This window comes from Oncorhynchus keta, chromosome 2 (genome assembly GCF_023373465.1).
Source record: "Oncorhynchus keta strain PuntledgeMale-10-30-2019 chromosome 2, Oket_V2, whole genome shotgun sequence".
Taxonomy (NCBI): Eukaryota; Metazoa; Chordata; class Actinopteri; order Salmoniformes; family Salmonidae; genus Oncorhynchus; species Oncorhynchus keta.
This window is the reverse complement of record NC_068422.1, coordinates 78,423,027-78,447,927: the sequence shown is the minus strand read 5'-3', so window position 1 is coordinate 78,447,927 and position 24,901 is coordinate 78,423,027. Positions and strand designations below refer to the sequence as shown.

General features: G+C 43.2%; 1 protein-coding gene across 7 annotated transcripts in view; it reads right to left on the bottom strand.

Annotated features, from left to right (window-relative positions):
• The window catches only part of LOC118362652 (adenylate cyclase type 2), a 74,012-nt gene that overhangs the window by 33,476 nt on the left and 15,635 nt on the right, over positions 1-24,901 (bottom strand). For all 7 annotated transcript variants that reach the window (XM_052484544.1, XM_052484492.1, XM_052484533.1 and 4 more), the window contains exon 2: positions 7,810-8,695. In XM_052484544.1, the coding sequence (XP_052340504.1) occupies positions 7,810-7,974 (165 nt within the window). In that variant the 5' untranslated portion in view covers positions 7,975-8,695. The remainder of the gene's footprint in view (positions 1-7,809; positions 8,696-24,901) is intronic.

Below are 24,901 nucleotides of genomic sequence, written 5' to 3'. Positions count from 1 at the left end.
ATTCCTGACATTTAATCCTGGTAAGAATTCCCTGTCTTAGGTCAGTTAGGATGACCACTTTATTTTAAGAATGTTAGGATCACCACTTTATTTTAAGAATGTGAAATGTCAGAGTAATAGTAGAGAGAATAATTTATTTCAGCTTTTATTTCTTTCATCACATTCTCAGTGTGTCAGAAGTTTACATACTCTCAATTAGTATTTGGTAGCATTGCCTTTAAATTATTTAACTTGGGTCAGACATTTCAGGATGCCTTCCACAAGCCTCCCACAATGAGTTGGGTGAATTTTGGCCCATTCCTCGTGACAGAGCTGGTGTAACTGAGTCAGGTTTGTAGGCCTCCTTGCTCGCACACACTTTCAGTTCTGCCCACAAATTTTCTATGGGATTGAGGTCAGGGCTTTGTGATGGCCACTCCAATACCTTGCCTTTGTTGTCCTTAAGCCATTTTGCCACAACTTTGGAAGTATGATTGGGTTCATTTACCATTTATTTTGGTATTGCCCTCAGGTAGCCCGTTTCTGGTCTCAGGTTCAGGAATCGCTGAAAATGCATAGCATTGAGCTAAAATTGACCCTAGAAATAGTACTGTTAGGAGATCTGGAGAGACCGGGTCAGTCAATTACTAATATACTAATAGTCTTAGTAAAAGTATTTATCTTCAACTCGCAATCTGTGGATTCTATTCGATTTGACAGATTGAAATTGTACGTTAAACATCACAGCATAGTTGAAAGATATGTGTTGCATTGAAACACGAAGTGGGTGGCCAGCAGAGATAGATGGGATGGGCTGAGGGTGACCAGGAGAGATAGATGGGATGGGCTGAGGGTGACCAGCAGAGATAGATGGGATGGGCTGAGGGTGACCAGCAGAGATAGATGGGATGGGCTGAGGGTGACCAGCAGACATAGATGGGATGGGCTGAGGGAAGCTGAGGGTTGGAATGTGGAATTGGAGACAAGTGGAAGTGGAGTTGCTGTGTGAGAGATAGAATGATGGTCAAAGATAAAAGTTTAAAAATGGTCAAAATAAAACATCATAAAAGGTACATTTGAATGACACTAAGTGGCAGTGTTTTTACAACTAATGCCGGTTTGCCTGAGGCTGATGCCGTGCAGGTGTTTGTACACATGCATATACACACACTCTCATTAAAATAAACAATTACGAGAACACACACATACATGTAATAGTGCCAGACATGCACACAAACATATACAGTTGGCATTGCTGTTATGATTTTAGTTGTCCTTGATGTCCTTAGTTTTAAATGTATTATTATTATTATTTAATTTTTTTCATTGTTGTTAGCTGTTTTCTTCTGTCTTTACCTTTTTTCTCATTAGTTCATTCTCTTGGTTGTTGGTGCATTGGGGGGTTCTTGGGGGGTGGGGAATGGAATTAATTGTTTTGTTTTGTTTTTTTTTCTTCCTGGGGGGAGACTGTGGAAGGGGTCTTGAATGGTTGAGGGAGAGCTATTGGGGGAACTGTGGGGGAGATTGGAGTGTTCGGGTTCACGTTTTTTGGCTTGGTGGTAGATCGGTCAACATGCCCTTGAGCAGGGCATTGACCCTGGATGCTTCTGTGTGTCGCTCTGAATGGGAATCTGTTGGATGACTGGTATGATGTAGTTGTTGAGTGGCTTCACTGCAAGTATATTGTATAACAAAATAAAATAAATATGCTTGAGGTCATTGTCCATTTGGAAGACCCACTTGCGACCAAGCTTTAACATCCTGGCTCATGTCTAGAGATGTTGAATCAATTTCTTCAAATAATTGTCCTTCCTTATGATGCCATCTATTATGTGAAGTGCACCAGTCCCTCCTGCGGCAAAGCACCCCCACAACATGATGCTGTCACCCCCATGCTTCACGGTTGGGATGGTGTTCTTTGGCTTGCAAGCTTCCCCCTTTTTCCACCAAACATAACGATGGTCATTATGGCCAAACAGTTCTATTTTTGTTTATCAGACCAGAGGACATTTCTCCAGAAAGTGCGATATTGGTCCCCATGTGCAGTTGCAAACCGTAGTCTGGAGCAGTGGCTTCTTTCTTGCTGAGTGGCCTTTCAGGTTATGTCGAGGACATGGCTGATCTCTTTTGATTTTCCCATGATGCCAAGCAAAGAGGCACTGAAGTTGAAGGTCAGCCTTGAATACATCCACAGGTACACCTTCAATTGACTCAAATTATGTCATAAGCTATCAGAAGCTTCTAAAGCCATGACAACATTTTCTGGAATTGCCAAGCTGTTTAAAGGCACAGTCAACTTAGTTTATGTAAACTTCTGACCCACTGGAATTGTGATACAGTGAATTATAAGTGAAATAATCTGTCTGTAAACAATTATTGGAAACATGACTTGTGTCATGCACAAGGTAGATGTCCTAACTGACTTGCCAAAACTATAGTTTGTTAACAAGAAATTTGTGGAGTGGTTGAAAAACGAGTTTTAATGACTCCAACCTAAGTGTATGTAAACTTCCGACTTCAACTGTATATCACACTTATCCTCACAGGCCTGTGCACATTAGGCATTAGCCCACACATGCTAACTAACCTTCCACAAAAACATTACTTGATGATGATTTAGCAAAAACATCCTCTGTGCACAACACAAAACACCATATAATAAATGCAGGGCAGAATTCGGACAATATCCACTAATTATCAAAATCCAGAAAAGAGATGTTAAGTTCTACAACCACTTAAAAGGAAGCGATTCCCAAACCTTCCATAACAAAGCAATCACCTACAGAGAGATTAACCTAGAGAACAGTCTCCTCAGCAAGCTGGTCCTGGCGTTCTGTTCACAAACACAAACAGACCACACAGAGCCCTAGGACAGCAACATAATTAGACCCAACCAAATCATGAGAAAACAAAAACACAATTACTTGACACAATGGAAAGAACTACCCAAAAAATGAAGCATACTGGAATGCTATTTGGCCCTAAACAGAGAGTACAGTGGCAGAATACCTGAACACTGTAACTGTTCCACAAGCAAGGAAATCAGCGTAGCCTTGCTATTGAGAGAGGCCGCCGTAGGCATAGCCTGTCTACTAGTTCTCAGGTATGTGCCCACAAAATGTGGAAACTGAGCTGCACTTCCTAACCTCCTGCCAAATGTATGACCATATTAGAGACACATATTTCCCTCAGATTACACAAACCCACAAACAATTTGAAAACAAATCCAATTTAGATAAACTCCCATATCTATGACATGAAATACCAGTGTGCCAGCACAGCAGCAATATTTGTGATCTGTTTCTAAAAGAAAGGACAGTCAGGGAAGCAAACACCATTGTAAATACAAACTACACTGAACAAAACATGAATGCAACATGTAAAATGTTCGTCCCATGTTTCATGAGCTGAAATAAAAGATCCCAGAAATGTTCCAAACGCACAAAATACATATTTCTCAAATTTTGTGCACAAATATGTTAACATCCCTGTTAGTGAGCATTTCTCCTTTGTAAAGACAATCCATCCACCTGACAGGTGTGGCATATCAAGAAGATGATTAAACAGAGTGATCATTGCACAGGTGCACCTTGTGCTGGAGACATTAAAAGGCCTTTCTAAAATGTGCAGTTTGGTCACAACACAACGCTGCAGATGTCTAAATTTTGAGGGAGCGTGCAAGTGGCATCCTACCATAACCTCTGTCGTTTTAGAGAATTTGGCAGTACTTCCAACCGGCCTCACAACCGGAGACCACATGTAACCACGCCAGCCCAGGACCTCCCCATCCAGCTTCTTCACCTGCGGGATTGTCGGAGTCCAGCCACACGGACAGCTGATAAAACTCTGGGTTTACACAACTGAAGAATTTCTGCACAAACTGTCAGGAACAGTCTCAGGGAAGCTCATCGGCGTGCTCGTCATCCTCACCAGGGTCTTGACCTGACTGCAATTCTGCATCGCAACCGACTTCAGTGGGCAAATGCTCACCTTGGATGGCCACTGGCATGCTGGAGAAGTGTGCTCTTCATGGATGAATTCCAGTTGTTTCAACTGTACCGGGCAGATGGCAGACAGCGTTGTGTGGGGGAGCGGTTTGCTGATGTCAACATTGTAAACAGAGTACCCCATGGGGACGGTACGGTGGGGTTATGGTATAGGCAGGTATAAGCTACGGACAACAAACCCAATTTCAATTTATCGATGGCAATTTGAATGCACAGAGATACTATGACGAGATCCTGAGGCCCAATATCGTGCCATTCATCTGCCATCACCTCATGTTTCAGCATGATAATGCACAGCCCCATGTTGCAAGGATCTGTACATAATTCCTGGAAGCTGAAAATGTCCCAGCTCTTCCATGGCCTACATATTCACCAGACATGTCATCCATTGAGCATGTTTGGATTTCTCTGGATCGATGTGTACGACAGCATGTTCCAGTTCCCGCCAATATCCATCATCTTTACACAGCCATTGAAGGAGTGGGACAACATTCCACAGGCCACAATCAACAGCCTGATCATCTCTACGCGAAGGAGATGTGTCGCGCTGCATGAGGCTAAGGGTGACTGGTTTTCTGATCCATGTCCCTACTCTTTTTTTAAGGTATCAATGACCAACAGATGCATATCTCTATTCCCAGTCATGTGAAATCCATAGATTAGGGCCTCATGAATTTATTTCAATTGACCGATTTCCTTATATGAACTGTAACTCAGAAAAATCTTTCAACAAAAAATATAAAACGCAACATGCAACAATTTCAGTTTATGTTGATCTGTCTATTTATTTTCCCTTTCGTACTTCAACTATTTGCATAGTTACAACACTGTACATAGCCAGCAATATAACATTTGAAATGTTAATTTCAGATTACTTATTTCACTTTTGTTTAATATCTATTCCACTTACTTTGGCAATGTAAACATGTTTCCAATGCCAATAAAGCCCCTTGAGAGAGACCGGGAGAAATCTGAGACTAGGAAGTGATGCAAGTCTCTCTCCATCCATATATCAGCGTGTCTGGGTTCTGAAAGCAGCACAATGACAGGAAAGTGAGGGCTCGTTTTCCTTTAGGAGGGAGCAGTAATGAGACCTGATGATGGACCTAGTTTGGCATCAACACCTGAATGAGAAAAGTGCTACAGTGCCTCAGGCCCTGCCAATGACAACAGCATGAGTGTGTCCCAAATGGCACCCTTTTACTTATACAGTGCACTACTTTTGTCAAAAGAAGTGCACTATATAGGGAATAGGGTGCCATTGTAATACGCAACCACATCATCGTTCACTGGCCCTAACTGACTGAAGCCCTGTAAAACAACACATTTCACTGCACCTATTCCGTGTATGTGACAATAAAGCACTCACCCGTCAGTTTATTAGGTACACCACCCTGTTCACGAAAACGGATTGCTCCTACAGACAGTGGCTTGCTTGGATCGCTCCTACGTGGCCGTGGCATTACTATGTAAAGCAGGCATCGAGGCATTCAGTTGCTGTTTGATTGAACAGCTAGTGACCAATGCGACTAAGCGTGTTATGATCGGTGCCAGGCGCCCTCCTGGTCTTTTCACGCACGACAGTGTCTAGGGTTTACAGAGAATGGTGCGACAAACAAAAAAACTCCAGTCAGTCAGCAGTCCTGTGGGCAAAAACAGCTCGTTGATGAGAGGTCGAAGGAGGATGGCAAGAATCATGCAAGCTAACAGGCGGAACACAAACAGGCAAATAATGGCATCCAACTGTACTGGGCTCACAACCGCAGATCACGTGTAACCACGCCAACCCAGGACCGCCACATCCGGCTTCTTCACCTATCATTATTTTATTTTTTTAAAGAAAATGCACTGAAACCAAAATACCTTTAGTTTTGGTGATGTCATTTTTTGCAGGTAGGGGGATGTTCACACCTACAGTAGCCAGGCTATAAAGAGTCTATTGTCCTGCTAATCAGTCTACAAGTGTTTGAAAACCTGTTTTCAAAATGCCACCAGCTGTCCATCACTACTGTAAATAAAAACACAGCATCTTGTTTACATTCTTTATTGTAACCACAATGTCACAAATCATTTGTATCTTTCTTTCCAATTACTTTTAGAGTTTGGGATTTACAAATGTGTGCTGTGTCATTTTTCGTTAAATCCACTTCGGATTAAAGTATAACTTTTGACTGACGCCTGAGAGGTCTAATAGTTTGAACGAGCAGACTTGCACTAAGAACAGTGGGAACGGTTCCCTAGTTAGCACCATTATTAGTGCAATGCCCCTTAAAGTGTTGCTCTGTGCTACCCTTCCCCCTTCCTCCTCCTCCCTTCCCCATGGGCTAGGTCAGTCTTCTGTGCGCCATCCCGTGCCCCCTGCCCTCATGCCTTGAACCTCACGCACCCACCACTGTTTCAGTGGATACAGCTGGAGAACTGCAAGGCAATCCCATTGTGCGCCCCTCTGGAACCATGACCAATATATATTGTCCTGCTAATAACAAAATTCATAATATATCTGTGAGAATATCCAAAGGGATTTTATATAATTGTGAATTAATAATAAATTGGTATGTTTAAAAAAGAAAATGCTTTGGAGATGGTTTTGTTTTCATATAATGTAAAATTTTTGAGAAAAAGGCCCGTTTGTTATTTCAAATATTTTATTTTTGTTTTCCGAGGGAGAGAAACCAAAAACCTACAGTCATCTCATGGGTCTCCCAGTCGATGGTGGCATGGGTATTGATTCAGCATCTGAAGCAACACAGCTTGCTCTGCCACACAGTGTCTTAGACCATTGCACCACTCAGACACTGTACCTTATGCCTGGTCAGGAGTGGGCTACAGTACTACAGTAAGACCAAAATAATTCTAACAAAACAAAATAATAAAAACCTTAGTGTAACAACAGTTTTAGTAAGTAATACTGAAGTCGTGCACAATTATCAGTTTCTATTTAGGTTTATGTCACCCATTCATTGACAGTTGGAGACACAGTAGAACCCAAAACATAATCAGTGCTCTAACTCCCCCTTGCGCTGGTCTGGAGCAATGAAGTAGTGATGCAAGGTACCGTACTAAACCTCAAATGACCTCCAAGTCCCGCAGCATAATCGTAAAACTTTTAGTGGAGCAACCACTGTATGTAGATATTCCATTAAAATCAGCCGTTTCCAGCTACAATAGATATTTACAACATTAACATTGTCTACACTGTATTTCTGATCAATTTGATGTTATTTTAAAAATGGACAAAAGATTTGCTTTTCTATCAAAAACAAGGAAGTGACCCCAAACTTTTGAACGGTAGTGTAAGTGCTGCTTTAAGTTTTATGTGTCAGAGTGATTACCTACTGCTCTACACAGACGTGTACATGTAACCTAAAATGTCTACTAAAACTCTAGACTGGTGACATATTTACCTGATACACAAATACAGTGATTAACTGCTTCTTAAACTCTGAAGTCTATACCAAAAACATTGCCAGAGACTGTCGTTTCGTGGAGAAAAACCCCAAAGACCTCTAATTCAGTATCTAGGCACAGTTATTGTACTACAGAAAAATATCATACTACAATGGTGTCTTTAATGTGCTAATCTCCATATCTCCATCCATTATCGGTCAACTCATCCAGAGAGGACAGCACACCCCCTCAGGGGATATTACTAAGTCATTCAAAAAAGCTGTAAGTAGCTGGGCTCTGATGTGTAGCATACTGTCACTTCATACATGGGTAGGTGCACACACACTTCTAGGTCTCGGTAGATGACGTCACTTACACAACGGCCGCTAGCTAGCGATTCCACATCAGCTAAACACACACTCACTCACACACTCACCAGGTGCAGGGCGAAGAAGAGGATGATGAGGACTCCGCAGGACAGCATGGAGAGGCCCAGTAGAAGCACCAGAGGCTGGTACTGGCTGATACAGGAGAACTTCCTGTACAGGGCCTCATGTTTCAGCTCCTGGTCATTTAACAGGTACTTTCCTTTAGCCGGCATGGTGGTGGTGACCTGTTCACTACTAAAACCCTGATAAAAGGTTACGGCCCGAAACACGCTGGTTTTAACAAAGAAGCATTTCTATCAACTTCCACTGTCCTCTAAGAGTTGCTGAATGTCCTCTCCACCACTCCTCACACAGGTATGGTAGGCAGGGAATAACGCTGAAAACACCACTCCACAGTGTAGGGCAGGGTAGGAGCCGTCTTCTGCTGTGACTGAGACAGACGTGTGTGTGTGTGTGTGTCTACTGATCCACACATCCAGGTCAGCAGGTTTGCTGAGGTCTTCTAGCTCATACGGCTCAAGTGCAGTTGTCGATTTTCTCCCTCAAGGGCATTTTTAATATGTACCTCTTCTTTCACTCACAGGTTTAGAACTTTCTCTCGCTCGCTTTTCTTTCACTCTCTCTTTCTCCCTCTTTTATCTCCCTTTCTGCATTGGCAGGCAGACCCAGTTCATCCTTGCCAGCTACTGTGTTCCATTCTTCAGTGGGGTTGAGTAATGATCCCAGCCCTGAGAGAAGAGACCGGGGGAGGAGGAGAGTCTAAGGAAAGAGGAGAGGAGGAGGGGAAAGAGGGTGGAGCCTGGGAGGGCGGAGAAAGAAAGAGGGGTCGTCAAGGATTCCTCCAGGATTCAGGATTCTGTCCCATCAGTGCTGAGCGGGTAGAGAGAGGGGCCCAATGTTGCTCCACCCACTGGAGCTGTCACAGTCAGAGGCCTGGGGAGGAGACAACAGAGACGAACTGGGTGAGCTTACTGGAACCACTGATAAAGACAGAAGTAGAGTGAAATAGCAATCCACAACACTTGAGGGGCATGGCTCCTCAAAGCGTTTTCTCTTGTTGACATGTCAGAAAATGTTGATGCACTCACTAAGCTTGTTAAGTTTTAATAAATAGATTACATTTTTATCTGGCATAATTTTAAAAAAAAGTTTAGCAATGTGATTTGAAACTACATAACTGTCTGCCAAACTGTACACAGTGAGAGTACAGTGAGTCCCTTCATATGTTGTTTTAGCCAAGGGTGTAAATATGTATACACAAGTGAGTGAATCTTCAATCCTCATTCAACCCAAGCCCTGCAGTTGTTCCCACGATCAAGAAAGCCTGGTTTGTCTGTATTCAGTCCCAGCCTCTGTCCCGGTTTGGCCACAGCTCCATGGAGAACTGGCATGATGACACCTAGCCCGTCTAATGAATAAGCTCTCCATGGAGAACTGGCATGATGACACCTAGCCCGTCAAATGAATAAGCTCTCCATGGAGAACTGGCATGATGACACGTAGCCCGTCTAATGAATAAGCTCTCCATGGAGAACTGGCATGATGACACCTAGCCCGTCTAATGAATAAGCTCTCCATGGAGAACTGGCATGATGACACCTAGCCCGTCTAATGAATAAGCTCTCCATGGAGAACTGGCATGATGACACCTAGCCCGTCTCATGAATAAGCTCTCCATGGAGAACTGGCATGATGACACCTAGCCCGTCTCATGAATAAGCTCTCCATGGAGAACTGGCATGATGACACCTAGCCCGTCTCATGAATACGATCTCCATGGAGAACTGGCATGATGACACCTGGCCCGTCTCATGAATAAGCTCTCCATGGAGAACTGGCATGATGACACCTAGCCCGTCTAATGAATAAGCTCTCCACGGAAAACTAGCATGATGACACCTAGCCCGTCTCATGAATAAGCTCTCCATGGAGAACTGGCATGATGACACCTAGCCCGTCTAATGAATAAGCTCTCCATGGAGAACTGGCATGATGACACCTAGCCCGTCTAATGAATAAGCTCTCCATGGAGAACTGGCATGATGACACCTAGCCCGTCTAATGAATAAGCTCTCCATGGAGAACTGGCATGATGACACCTAGCCCGTCTAATGAATAAGCTCTCCATGGAGAACTGGCATGATGACACCTAGCCCGTCTAATGAATAAGCTCTCCATGGAGAACTGGCATGATGACACCTAGCCCGTCTAATGAATAAGCTCTCCATGGAGAACTGGCATGATGACACCTAGCCCGTCTAATGAATAAGCTCTCCATGGAGAACTGGCATGATGACACCTAGCCCGTCTAATGAATAAGCTCTCCATGGAGAACTGGCATGATGACACCTAGCTCGTCTAATGAATAAGCTCTCCATGGAGAACTGGCATGATGACACCTAGCTCGTCTAATGAATAAGCTCTCCATGGAGAACTGGCATGATGACACCTAGCCCGTCTAATGAATAAGCTCTCCATGGAGAACTGGCATGATGACACCTAGCCCGTCTAATGAATAAGCTCTCCATGGAGAACTGGCATGATGACACCTAGCCCGTCTAATGAATAAGCTCTCCATGGAGAGCTTTATTCTAGAATACGCCATCGAGGGAACTCTTGCATCATGGCCTCGACTTCATTTACTTCTGTCTTATTAAATTTACTCTGACAAAACACATTCAGCATTGTGGAGTTTAAACGCTAGCCAAGAGTCTCAGTCTATGTCTGCCAATAATTTTACCTTAGCAACCAATCATTCACAAGAGTTTAAGGAGATTGTCATTCATAGTTTTAATATGTAACAAATTTCAAAGATGGACAAAAATAACTTGTCCTCTCTGAAAGAAGAATATTTTAAATCTCCGGCACTGGGGTATGGCCAAACTGTTCTTCTTTACGTGAAACTGCAGTCTTGCTAATGATTAAGGACATGAATGCAGCCCCTTAGAAGTTACATTAAATATCAATAAATCAAGGTGTATTAAGCTGTAGGAAAATAAACCAGGTCTATGTTTTGTTAGGATCCCATTGGCTGGGCAGAGTATGTACTTTGCTCCAGTCTTAATGAGCACAGTGCAGAGGCCACTAAAGCCAGTCAGTATATGAGGAGTCTGATTCCCCTTAGTTCGTCTGCCCTCGCTGGCTGGCTTCCTGGCACACAGGAAGTTTGCTCAGTGAATCAGAGGCTACGTTGTATTTACAAAACTAAGGCTGAATAAAAAATACATTTGGGAGGCTCTCGTCTCAAGCACGCAGTAGGAAGTACTAGGCATCCTTTCTGGTTGGTTTAAAGAGGGCCCAGCGGCTGGTCTTTGTCTCACCTGGTAATAAAAATCACAGAACACAACAGCACAGCTACAATATGGGCATGACCGTAAACCATTGGACTCAGAAACTGATTATGATATCACCTCTCATTTCGGAGAAGGGATTATATTCTTGGCTTCATAAACAGGCTGGTGTGTTTGGGAAGCACCAGATGTTGCTGGGTTGAAACTATATGAAATTAACCTTGCATAAAGTTAGTTAATATAAACCTCATCTCAGCAGTTGCTAATAGTCCTGACTCCTGGACCTGTCCTAACAGTATGAAGCATTGTTGCCTGTTTGTCTTTTAGCATGGCAACTGCAACAGTTGCCATGTGCCATAAAATAGCAAAGGCTGATGAGGTTATGTACCTAAAGGCCAGAGAGGGAGGGACACCTGTTGGGCTGTGTGAATGGATATCCCAGCCAGCCAACCACTCAGGATGCTCCAGTCATAGTGACAACCTGCTCTGTCCCAACAGGCCATGTGTTGGAGGTCCGGTCAGCAATTTACAGCCCTGCTGTTTAACTGTTCCTTTTATTACTTTAACACTATTACTGCCAAACAACTAACAACCCTTTACCCAACCCCCATCCTGTACTACCCAGGCTACGCTGCAGTCTGACTAACAGACAGAGTTAGGGAGTTAAAGCAGAGGATGAGGTAAAGCACATACTGGTAAGGGATCCGTCTTCTCTATTAGAAAACAGCTGGGGCCTTGAGGAGGTCAGGGCCCCTCAGATCTATGATATACACACTGTTCATATGAAGGAAATTACTCCTTCAAAAAGAACACCCACACAAAACACTACAAGCCTTACATCAGACATGTTGTGAAATTTGAGATCATATCTCTGATTTAGCTCCTTCAGACCTTTCAACCCACTGGCTAGATGACTGCTCATGCATGCAACCAGAGTAAACAGTAGGGAGGAGGTTGAATGAATGTGAGGATAACCAGGCCCCAATGGCAGACAGTAAAGGACCAAAGGTCCCATTTTGTCATGACTACTCATCTCCTGGATAATGCAGCACGGTAGGTTGGTGTTATCATCCTTAAACAGGGAGACTTAGAGAGTAAGTTATGAGTCCGCAGTGAGAGATACAGAGACAGAGATAGGCAGATGGAGATAGACAATGAGCCACAACTGTGAGGGAAGTCTAAATAGACCATTAAAGGTGGTACTGTTAGAGAATGGTTCTGGGACAAAGGAACGGTGAAATGGCACTGAGACAGTATATCTCAGAGAGCAGTCAGTGGAGACTTATTATCTAGAAGGCTCCAGGGAACTTCTGCTTATCAATGGAACTCAGGATGATGGTTCTCCTTTCAATCTGTGCATCTTCCTGTTCACTTAAACCAAGCAGCTCATGACAAGAGGGTGCTCTTTCGCAATGTATTTTTCGTGCTTTTCAGTGGCTTTGTAGCCTACTTTTTAACTAACATACAACGGGATCACTTTTATTGCCTGACATACTGTCTGTGTGCATTCCAATGTTATGAGGTCAGGACAGTGAGGAAATAATAAAGACATTTGGAGAGCAGCCTCGTACTGGGGCAGATGGCCCAGTTCCCCACGATGTTAACAATCAGTGAATAGGTCCGTCTCAGTCGGACAGTAGGACACTAGTACTGATCATTCCAGGATGTTTTGTTCAGAGACAGCCATTTAACACCGCCATAGAGCGCTTGTTTGTGAGACAACGGCTTGATATTACAGCTCCCAGCCCGACAACCTCTTTATGTTCCAATTCTAAAGTTGCCATGGCAAAGGACCGATGCAGCGGATCTCTGTCTGCCTTTGCCGCTGAGTGGAGTCGTGCGGAGCAGTGCTGGAATAGCGGCCTGGCTTGAATAGGCTGGAGTCTCTCAAGAACAGGATGAATAGCAGTAACTGCACTGCATTGTCTGGGAGGCCTTTCTCTGAAAGAGCTGAGGCAAATCGAGGCATTCTCACAGAGGCCTCTCAAACTGGCATCATTTGACTCCTGGAGCAGCCGCAGCACAAAACTACAGACGTCATCGCCAACCCAGAGCCCTGCCACAATATTGAGAACGCACATGGCTGCTGTCGCAAACAGGCAACATGCATTAACACGAGATAGGGGTTGTGAAGTTCAAGGGACTGGATGTCGTCTTCTCTTTGGCCTCGCAACATGTGAGGGCTAGGAAATGAAAAAAGTTGCCACTACAATTGAAGGGGAGCAAACTATATTTGACCTGGTGGGATTGTTGTGCAGGAGACCACCATAAAATACTACATTTTTATGAGTCAGAGTATGCCACAGCTGGGCAATTCCATGATTTTTCACATTTAAATGTACACTACCATTCAAAAGTTTGGGGTCACTTAGAAATGTCCTTGTTTTTGAAAGAAAAGAAAGCACTTTCTTTGTCCATTAAAATAACATCAAATTGATCAGAAATAGTGTAGACATAGTTAGTGTTGTAATTGACCATTGTAGCTGGAAATGGCAGATTTTTCATGAAATATCTACATAGATGTACAGAGGCCCATTATCAGCAACCATCACTCCTATGTTCCAATGACACATTGTGTTGGTTAACCTAAGTTTATAATTTTAAAAGGCTAATTGATCCTTAGAAAACCCCTTTGCAATTATGTTAGCACACCTGAAAACTTGTTCTGATTGAAGAAGCAATAAAAAAAACTGTCCTTCTTTAGACTAGTTGTGTATCTGGAGCATCAGCATTTGTAGGTTCGATTACAGGGTCAAAATGGCCAGAAACACAAAGCACTTTTTTCTGAAACTCGTCAGTCTACTCTTGTTCTGAGAAATGAAGGCTATTCCATGCGAGAAATTGCCAAGAAACTGAAGATCTCGTACAACGCTGTGTACTGCTCCCTTCACAGAACAGAGCAAACTGTCTCTAACCAGAATAGAAAGAGGAGTGGGAGGCCCCAGTGGACAACTGAGCAAGAGGACAAGTACATTAGAGTGTCTAGTTTGAGAAAGAGACGCCTCACAAGTCCTCAACTGGTAGCTTCATTACATAGTACCCGCAAAACACCAGTCTCAACGTCAACAGTGAAGAGGCGACTCCGGGATGCTGGTCTTCTAGGCAGAGTTGCAAAGAAAAAGCCATATCTCAGACTGGCCAGTAAAAAGAAAAGATTAAGATGGGCAAAGGAACACAGACACTGAACAGAGGAACTCTGCCTAGAAGGCGTTGAGACTGGTGTTTTGCGGGCCAATGGGTGCAGATGACTCAACACTATACATGTTAGCTACTATAGTGACTGAAATGACTGCAACACTTAAAGAGCTGTAGTTAGTTTCGGAATGGGTAGCAAGGAATATGTTAGTCCTAAATATTTCCCAAACTAAAAGCATTGTATTTGGGACAAATAATTCACTAAACCCTAAACTGCAACTACATCTCATAATGAATAATGTGGAAATTGAGCAAGTTGAGGTGACTAAACTGCTTGGAATAACCGTGGATCAAAACAACAGTAGCTAAGATGGGGAGAAGTCTGTCCATAATAAAGCGCTGCTCTGCCTTCTTAACAACACTATCAACATGGCAGGTCCTACAGGCCCTAGTTGTCACACCTAGACTACTGTTCAGTAGTGTGGTCAGGTGCCACAAAGAGGGACTTGGGAAAATTGCAGTTGGCTCAGAACAGGGCAGCACGGCTGGCCCTTAAAAGTACACAGAGAGCTAACATTAATGACATGCATGTCAATCTCTCCTGGCTCAAAGTGGAGGAGAGATTGATTTCATCATTACTTGTTTTTGTAAAAGGCGTTGACAAGCAGAAGGTACCGAGCAGTCTGTGTAAAACACTAGCACACAGCTTGGACACCCATGCATACCCCACAAGACATGCCACCAGAGGTCTCTTCACAGTCCTCAAGTCCAGAACAGACTATGGGAGGCACACTGTACTACATAGAGCCATGACTACATGGAACTCTATTACATATCAGGTAACTGATGCAAGCAGTAGAATCAGATTTAAAAATACACCTGATGGAACAGTGGGGACTGTGAAGTAACACAAACACACATGGATTTTGCGTTGTAGATATGCGGTAGCGGAGTATGGGCCTGAGGGCACAGTGTGTTGTGAAGTCTGTAATGAATGTATTGTTATGTTTTTAAAATTGTATAACTGACTTAATTTTGCCAGACCCCAGGAAGAAGGCAGCAGCTAATGGGGATCCATAATAAATACCACCTATTGATACCCATCTACCAATAGGTGACCTTTTTTGAAAGGCATTGGAAAACCTCCCTGGTCTTTGTGGTTGAATCTGTGTTTGAAATTCATTGCTCGAATGAGGGACCTATAATTGTATGTATGGGGTACAGAGATGAGGTAGTCTTTCAAAAATCATAATAAACACTATTACTGCACACTGAATGAGTCCATGCAATTTATTATGTGAATTGTTAAGCACATTTTTACTCTTTAACTTATTTAGGCTTGACCTAACACAGGTGTTGAATACTTAGAGTCAAGACATTTCAGCTTTACATTGGTTATTAATTTGTAAAAATGTCTAAAAAGATTATTCCACTTTGACATGTAGGCTAGTGACACAAAATCTCATTGTAATCCATTTTACATTCAGATTAACACAACAAAATGTAGAATAAGTCAAGGGGTGTAAATACTTTCTGAAGGCACTGTATATCAAGCAAATAAGTGCATTTCACGCAGGGCGCTGCATTCAGTCTCGTTTAACCAGGCTACCTGAGTCAACCAACTCACCACACAACAGGACCATGTCTGCATGGTCTCACAGCTGACTGAAATATGTACAGTAATGCACTGTCCTTAAATTAGATCAGGCTCCCCCTCATCCAGTGGTATTGAATTAGCTTGGTGCAGCAGGGAGAGCTGCCGAAAGACAATGACATTAACAGGATGTTATCTCAGGCTGTTTTCAGCTCTTTACTTTATCATAGCTTGTTTATGATAAACACAGGAAGTACAGGCGGGAGCGAAAGCGTGGGTCGGAAGCCGGGCCCTTGTCACACACAAGTGTTCCACAAACGCTGTGTCACATACACACAAGTGGAGCCATCCATTTTGTTACATGACACACACAATGAATGGTCCTGAACAGTGATGTTCATAGAAAATTAATCATTAAAAGCCAATATCTAGGTTGAATCAATCAGACTGGGTAATTTCCTGTTCTCTCAAGATGTAGCTAGTTATGGACATGAGAACCTCTGCCTGCACATTCAATATCATAAGTGTTCCTTCCTTCCCATACTGAATAATCAATAACTCCCTGTGCATGCGAGTAAAGCATTTTCTAAAATGGAAACAAAAAGAAAACACTGGAGGAGGAAAGAAAATGAAAAGGAAAGAAAGAAGAGAGCATTGTTTCCAGTCAGTGCAGCCAACCACATCCCTATTTCTGGTTTCATAACCCCTCTGTTAGCAGAGCCAGGCCAGGCTGAGGCGAGCTGGCTAAGTGCCCCAGCCCAGGACCTCCCAACCCACAGCAGCCTGCTAGGGTCTGGCTCTGGACCCCTCTCACGGCCCTCACGGCCATCCCTGGCCTCCACTGATCATGGAGCCATAATGACTACTCAGTACGCTAGCCAATGAACTACTGACACCACCTCAGAGAAATCTCAGCAAGTACATCATAGAAATATTATGAACTACACACTCAAAACCCTTAAATAATCCCAACAGAGTGCAGTACAGTAGATTATACCATGGGTGGGTCTAATCCTGGATACTGATTGGTTAAAATCGCATTCCAGACCGTGTCTATTCCACAAGATACCACTGGCTAAATCTATGACGTTGAAATGCCTATTTACACTGTTCCATCTGACTGTGCAATCCACTGTCTCATCAACCTTGCCAAGCAATTTACATATTCGTTGTAAAAAAGCATTTAGACATGGTCTTCCATTTCTTTTAGACTAGCATTTGTGTTTCAACAGCAGAGAATTGTAATAACCTTGGTCTGTCTCTCCGACATTTGCAACATTGTTTCAACTTTGAAATTCGATCTCCAGCTGTCCTATGAACGTATCCGGAGTTGGGACGAGACAGAATGGCAGCTTTTCTCAGCCAGTCAAAATCATGAATCAGCATCATTTTTATGCGTATTTACAAAGAAATGTCAATAGAAAAATACAAAATGCAGCTAGTTTGCTGTCATTCCAGCTTCAGTCTGAAGTGATTGTGTTTGCTATCTCTTCTGAACAATGGCCTGGCGAGAGAGCAAATGTTCTATGCCAGGCGAAATTGCTCATTTTTATAGATGTATCCTCCCCCCCAAACAATAACTGGAAAACAGCTTAAACAAACGCAAATGCAGCTACTTTATTCTGGCTGTGTGAGGACAGACGCTGGAGACGAGAATCAAGTACAGGGAGTGAATATTTAATGAAACACAGACAGGAACAGAATGCAGACAGTGTCTGGACTGGGGAAAACAAAAAGGACAATAATGCTGACATGGGGATGAAATAGACAGATATAGGGAAGGCAATAAAAAAAGTGAAGAAGTCCAGGTGAGTCCAATAAGCGCAGATGCACGTAATGATGGTGACAGGTGTGCGTGATGAAGTGAATGCCCTCGAAAGCTAGAGAGAGGAAGCGGGAGCAGGCGTGACAGTACCACCACCCTCTAGGAGCGCCACATGGCGTTCCACCTGGCCGAGGCGTGGGCGCCGGATGAGCCGGCAGAGGCATGGGAGCCCAACGAACCGGCTGAGGCGAGAAAGCCCGACGAGCCAGCTGAGGCATGGGAGTCCAACGAACCGGGCCGAGGCGAGAAAGCCCAACGAACCGGGCCGAGGCGAGAAAGCCCGACGAACCGGCCGAGACGAGAAAGCCCGACGAACCGGTCCGAGGCGAGAAAGCCCGACGAACCGGTCCGAGGCGAGAAAGCCCGACGAACCGGCCGAGACGAGAAAGCCCGACGAGCCAGCTGAAGCACCACTGGTTCTATCGGCAGCGGCACCCTGACCCGACGTCACCACCAAAATCCAAAATCAAGAACACCCTGATGCTTCAAATAGTGGTGTCAGCATTCTGTGAGGACAGACGCTGGAGAAGAGAAGCAAGTACAGGGAGAAAACATTTAATGAAACATGGACAGGAACAGAATACGGACAGCGTCTGGACAGGGAGAAAACATTTAATGAAACACGGACATGAACAGAATACGGACAGCGTCTGGACAGGGAGAAAACATTTAATGAAACACGGACATGAACAGAATACGGACAGCGTCTGGACAGGGAGAGACCATTTAATGAAACACGGACAGGAACAGAATACGGACAGCGTCTGGACAGGGAGAGACCATTTAATGAAACACGGACAGGAACAGAATACGGACAGCGTCTGGACAGGGAGAAACCATTTAATGAAACACGGACAGGAACAGAATACGGACAGCGTCTGGACAGGGAGAGACCATTTAATGAAACACGGACATGAACAGAATACGGACAGCGTCTGGACAGGGAGAGACCATTTAATGAAACACGGACAGGAACAGAATACGGACAGCGTCTGGACAGGGAGAAACCATTTAATGAAACACGGACAGGAACAGAATACGGACAGCGTCTGGACAGGGAGAGACCATTTAATGAAACACGGACAGGAACAGAATACGGACAGCGTCTGGACAGGGAGAAACCATTTAATGAAACACGGACAGGAACAGAATACGGACAGCGTCTGGACAGGGAGAGACCATTTAATGAAACACGGACAGGAACAGAATACGGACAGCGTCTGGACAGGGAGAGACCATTTAATGAAACACGGACAGGAACAGAATACGGACAGCGTCTGGACAGGGAGAGACCATTTAATGAAACACGGACAGGAACAGAATACGGACAGCGTCTGGACAGGGAGAAAACATTTAATGAAACACAGACAGGAACAGAATACGGACAGCGTCTGGACAGGAGAAAACATTTAATGAAACACGGACAGGAACAGAATACGGACAGCGTCTGGACAGGGAGAAAACATTTAATGAAACACGGACAGGAACAGAATACGGACAGCGTCTGGACAGGGAGAAAACATTTAATGAAACACGGACATGAACAGAATACGGACAGCGTCTGGACAGGGAGAAAACATTTAATGAAACACGGACATGAACAGAATACGGACAGCGTCTGGACAGGGAGAGACCATTTAATGAAACACGGACAGGAACAGAATACGGACAGCGTCTGGACAGGGAGAAACCATTTAATGAAACACGGACAGGAACAGAATACGGACAGCGTCTGGACAGGGAGAAACCATTTAATGAAACACGGACAGGAACAGAATACGGACAGCGTCTGGACAGGGAGAGACCATTTAATGAAACACGGACAGGAACAGAATACGGACAGCGTCTGGACAGGGAGAAACCATTTAATGAAACACGGGCAGGAACAGAATACGGACAGCGTCTGGACAGGGAGAAAACAAAACGAAAATGCTGACATGGGGATGAAACAGAGGAAACAGACAGATATAGGGAAGGCAATCAAAACGTGAAGGAGTCCACGTGAGTCCAATGAGCGCAGGTGTGCAATGATGGTGACAGGCCTGGCGCCCTCGAGCTCCAGAGAGGGGAAGCGGGAGCAGGCGTGACAGGCTGCATTGTTTGACGTGAATGTGTTAGCCAAAGTTGACTAGCTAGCAAGCAAGGGATAAGAAGGTTGCCAGCCAGTATAGCAACAGAAAATTTATAACAAAGACTGGAACAAAAATACTTAATGACTGAGTCGTGTCTCTGGCAACTGAACCAAGAGAACGAACAAGCATGTAATGAATAAATAAATAAAAATGAATAAATTCATCAAAATAATGTTAATGAAAATATGTCAATCATTATTTGATTGTGTTGGTAACCCATTGTATAAAAGTGATAATGCCCTCGAAGCTGGTGTTTAGAAGATACATTGGCACGGTTTGCAACAACACCCATGCCAATATATCCTCCAAACACCGGCTTCTCGGGCATTATCACTTAAGTAGATTTGATGTCTAGACAGTGTTGACCTCTGCTACTGAGGTGTTGTAGGGAGAAAGGGAGGGAGACACCAGCTTCAGCACCAGCTAGGCTTAATGAGGGTAATTTTCCATGGTGCCATACAGTTAAAGGTGTTGACATGGCCATATGGTCCATGTTTTGAACACTGAGCTGTCATAACCTGCTTGTTGTAAATTTTCCAATGAATCTTCTGAGTTAGTCAGTTGGTGAACCAGGACTCGACCCTCTTTTACAGCGAATACTGAGAGTACATGAACTTACCGGACAATATACAATTTTTTATACCAGTGTTGAATGACATACCTCAGTGAACCAGTCACAACTGAGCTTCCAGAGAGCAGACTCTGTATTTATTTCCTCAGATTGAAAATGATCTAACTATAAGTACATGAACGAATATACCTGATATCAATATTATGCATACAGTATGTGCTTTCTACTGTATAGACTATTTTTACACAGCTGCAAACTGGGCAGGTGTGTCTTTCCATAAGCATATGAGTCCACTGCATACTATAGTAGCAGCACTTTGATTGTGTGTGTGTGTGTGTGTAACATCTAGGCCTATATCTGCTCTCTCCTGAACATGAAGCCAGGCTCATAATGTGACTAAACTCAGGTCCTACAATTCTAGAATGTTTGTGTTTATGACCAACTATGATGTTTAGTGATGCATTGAAAACAAAAATGTTCTTCTGGGACCATTAAACATAACCTACTGTGCATGGAAACTGAAACCATACTCACACTAAATTTAGGCTGACCTAAAACCTAGAGCTGGTACAATAAACAGAACATTATCGATATCGACCAAACCGTCCACTTATCGTGGGCATTTGGCTGATATTTTTCATTACGATAAATAACCGATAGGGCCCTACTAGAGAAATGTGAGGTTTAAAATGAAATAAGTTTCCTAATATGGGTGATTGTTAATGGGACAATTGATAGATGCAACATTAGAAGTAGTAATAGTTTCAATAACTACTAATATAAAAAACTATCAAAATACATTTTGTTTTACCCCTTTTTCTCGCCAATTTTGTGGGGAGAAAAAGGGGTAGCTACTATCTTGTCTCATCGCTACAACTCCCGTACGGGCTCAGGAGAGACGAAGGTTGAAAGTCATGCGTCCTCCGATACACAACCCAACCAAGCCGCACCCGGAAGCCAGTCGGAACAATGTGTCGGAGAAAACACTGTGCACCTGGCAACCTTGGTTAGCGTGCACTGTGCGTGATGAGACAAGGATATCCCTACCGGCCAAGCCCTCCCTAACCCGGACGATGCTAGGCCAATTGTGCGTCGCCCCACGGACCTCCCGGTCGCAGCCGGTTACGACAGCGAACCCAGAGTCTCTGGTGGCACAGCTGGCGCTGCAGTACAGCGCCCTTAACCACTGCACCACCCGGGAGGCCCCATATCATGATTAATGTACTGAATTATCTGGATATGGAGTTTTGTCCATATTGCCCAGTTCTACTAAAGCTGGAAATAAAACGGCCATGGGAAATACATTTTTTATTTAATTCTGATTTGTCACCCCGACAAATCAGAATTAAATAAAAAATGTATTTCAAAATAAATCTCATCAAAGTAGTGCACTGGGCCTTAATTATTCCTGTAAGAGTAAACCAAAACAGCAGTCAGCAGCACGGCCGCAGCCATTTATATAACCTCTCTCCTAGATATAGTGTTTGTAGAGCAGGGTGGTGAGATTGTTTGTAATCAATATCAAATTAAGGCCAGCCAGTCTTTCACAGATGTGATTTCTTTATCACATTAACAAAGGGTTTATTGCGCAATAATTGAAGAGCCCTTGATTACTATTGCAACACTTTGTAACACACCCACACACAGTTTTCACAAAGCATCGATTGACCCTCAGTAATATCAATCAGTCAAGACTGACCAATCTAATGTTCAAATGCAGCAGTTCATTACTGTAGCACTAGACGAAAGCTTTTAGATCAGAGGATTAAAATCCCCCCTGTGAGTTTGTGCTAGAGGTCGACCGATTAATCGGAATGGACGATTAATCAGGGCCGATTTCGAGTTTTCATAACAATCGGAAATCGGTCTTTTTGGGTGCCGATTTGCCAATTTGTTAAATATTTTTCATACCTTTATTTAACTAGGCATGTCAGTTAAGAACATTAAGAACACATTCTTATTTTCAATGACGGCCTAGGAACGGTGGGTTAACTGCCTCGTTCAGGGGCAAAACTACAGATTTTCACCATGTCAGCTCGGGGGATCCAATCTTGCAACCTCACAGTTAACTAGTCCAACGCATTAACGACCTGCCTCTCTCTCGTTGCACTCCACAAGGAGACTGCCTGTTACGCGAATGCAGTAAGCTAGCATTCAACTTATAAAAAACAATCAATCATAATCACTAGTTAACTACACATGGTTGATGATATTACTAGATATTATTTAGAGTGTCCTGCGTTGCATATAATCTGACTGAGCATACAAGCATCTGACTGAGTGGTGGTAGGCAGAAGCAGGCGTGTAAACATTCATTCAAACAGCACTTTCATGCGTTTTACCAGCAGCTCTTCATTGTGCGTCAAGCATTGCGCTGTTTATGACTTCCAGCCTATCAACTCCCAAGATGAGGCTGGTGTAACCGAAGTGAAATCGTTAGCTAGTTAGCGCGCGCTAATAGCGTTTCAAACGTCACTCGCTCTGAGCCTTCTAGTAGTTGTTCTCATTGCTCTGCATGGGTAACGCTGCTTCGATGGTGGCTGTTTTCGTTATGTTGCTGGTTCGAGCCCAGGGAGGAGCGAGGAGAGGGACGGAAGCTATACTGTTACACTGGCAATACTAAAGTGCCTATAACATTTACATTTTTTACATTTAAGTCATTTAGCAGACGCTCTTATCCAGAGCGACTTACAAATTGGTGCATTCACCTTATGACATCCAGTGGAACAGCCACTTTACAATGGTGCATCTAAATCTTTTAAGGGGGTGAGAAGGATTACTTTATCCTATCCTAGGTATAAGAACATCTAATAGTCAAAAGGTTCATGAAATACAAATGGTATAGAGGGAAAGAGTCCTATAATTCCTATAATAACTACAACCTAAAACTTCTTACCTGGGAATATTGAAGACTTATGTTAAAAGGAACCAACAGCTTTCATATGTTCTCATGTTCTGAGCAAGAAACTGAAATGTTAGCTTTCTTACATAGCACATATTGCACCTTTACTTCCAACACTTAGTTTTTGCATTATGTAAACCAAATTAAACATGTTTCATTATTTACTTGAGGCTAAATTAATTTTATTAATGTATTATATTAAGTTAAAAGAAGTGTTAATTCAGTATTGTTGTATGTGTCATTATTACAAATAAATAAATAAATAAACAAAAATTGGCCGATTAAATCGGTATCAGCTTTTTTGGTCCCGCAATAAATCTGTATTGGTATCGGCGTTGAAAAATCATAAATCGGTCAACCTCTAGTCTGTGCACAGACTGACTTCATCCATCCCACCATACTATTTAATTCTTAGTACTAGTGTACAAGGCCCATCATTTAATCTGGTTCCACACACAGTTCATCTTCTCATTGCCCCGCCAAACCACAGTCTCTCCACAGGCGGTCCTGAGGTTTAGTCTCTAATAGAGACGGCATGTGGATTACGCCTACTAGCCTGGTTAAAATAGACTGAACGCCACTCATAGAGATCCTATTAAATTACTATAGTGTTCTAATTCCTAAGGTCTATGACGCCACTACACTCAGGCGCTGTAGTTTTCAGTCTGGTTTAGCCAGGCTAGTGGATTACAGCTTCACCACAAATGAAAAAATGTAATCCTCCAGTAATTCCTCCAGAGCAGCAGCAGCTGAGGGTCTTAGGGCTCTGGGTCAGGCAGACGCTGCCTGCGGGTAGGTCTGATGGCCACATCTGTCCTCATTCTGGGGCTTTACATATACAGACAGTTCACATCAGTTAAATGGTGCCTTGTCGTAAGGAGAGATGGGCTTATCGTACAAGCGTCTTTCGGTGCTTGAAAAGCACTAGGAAAAAAAACATGTTTTATCACCAGGCTGAGCTGGGTTCAAATAAATGTGCATTTGAGTATTTGAAATATTTATTTTAGTGTTTTTCACCTACTATTTGAAACTATTTTCAAATACATTATTTCAAATTACCCTAGGACCAAACAGATCAGGGTTTAAAAACTGCAATATGTAACTATTTGGGCTACCCGGCCAAATTCACATAGAAATGCAAGTTATAGATCTTTAATTCTCATTGAAAGCAAGTCTAACAAGTGGTAGATCCTGTTCTATGTGCCTTTCTTAAGTTTTGTTTTTGCATCTTTTACTTTCGGCTTAGTTCAACAGCTTCAAAACAGCTGAAAATACAATATTTTGGGTTAGATGGTACAATGATTATCTACACAATGACTGATTGTTTTGTCACAAAAGGAAATTAGGCTATTAGACTTTTAGCAACCAGGAAATGGCAGAGCGATTTCTGCATAGTGCATGTTTAAATGCATGTATTTAAATATTTGTATATGAAAATACACTCGACTGTGTATTTCAGTATTTTCAAACACATGGCAATATTCAACTACTTATATTTTCTAAGAAAACATATTCAAATACTTACTTCGAAATGTTTTTGAAAGTAATTGAAATACCCTAAATTGTATTTGAACCAATGATGTGCAGAAATCCAGGACTGTGGATGCTATGTAAAATGGCCAATGAGAGGCTTTGAGGCCTCCGGCCACCATATTGGCACTCCCCAGAAGGAGCAGACCTCCATAGGAAT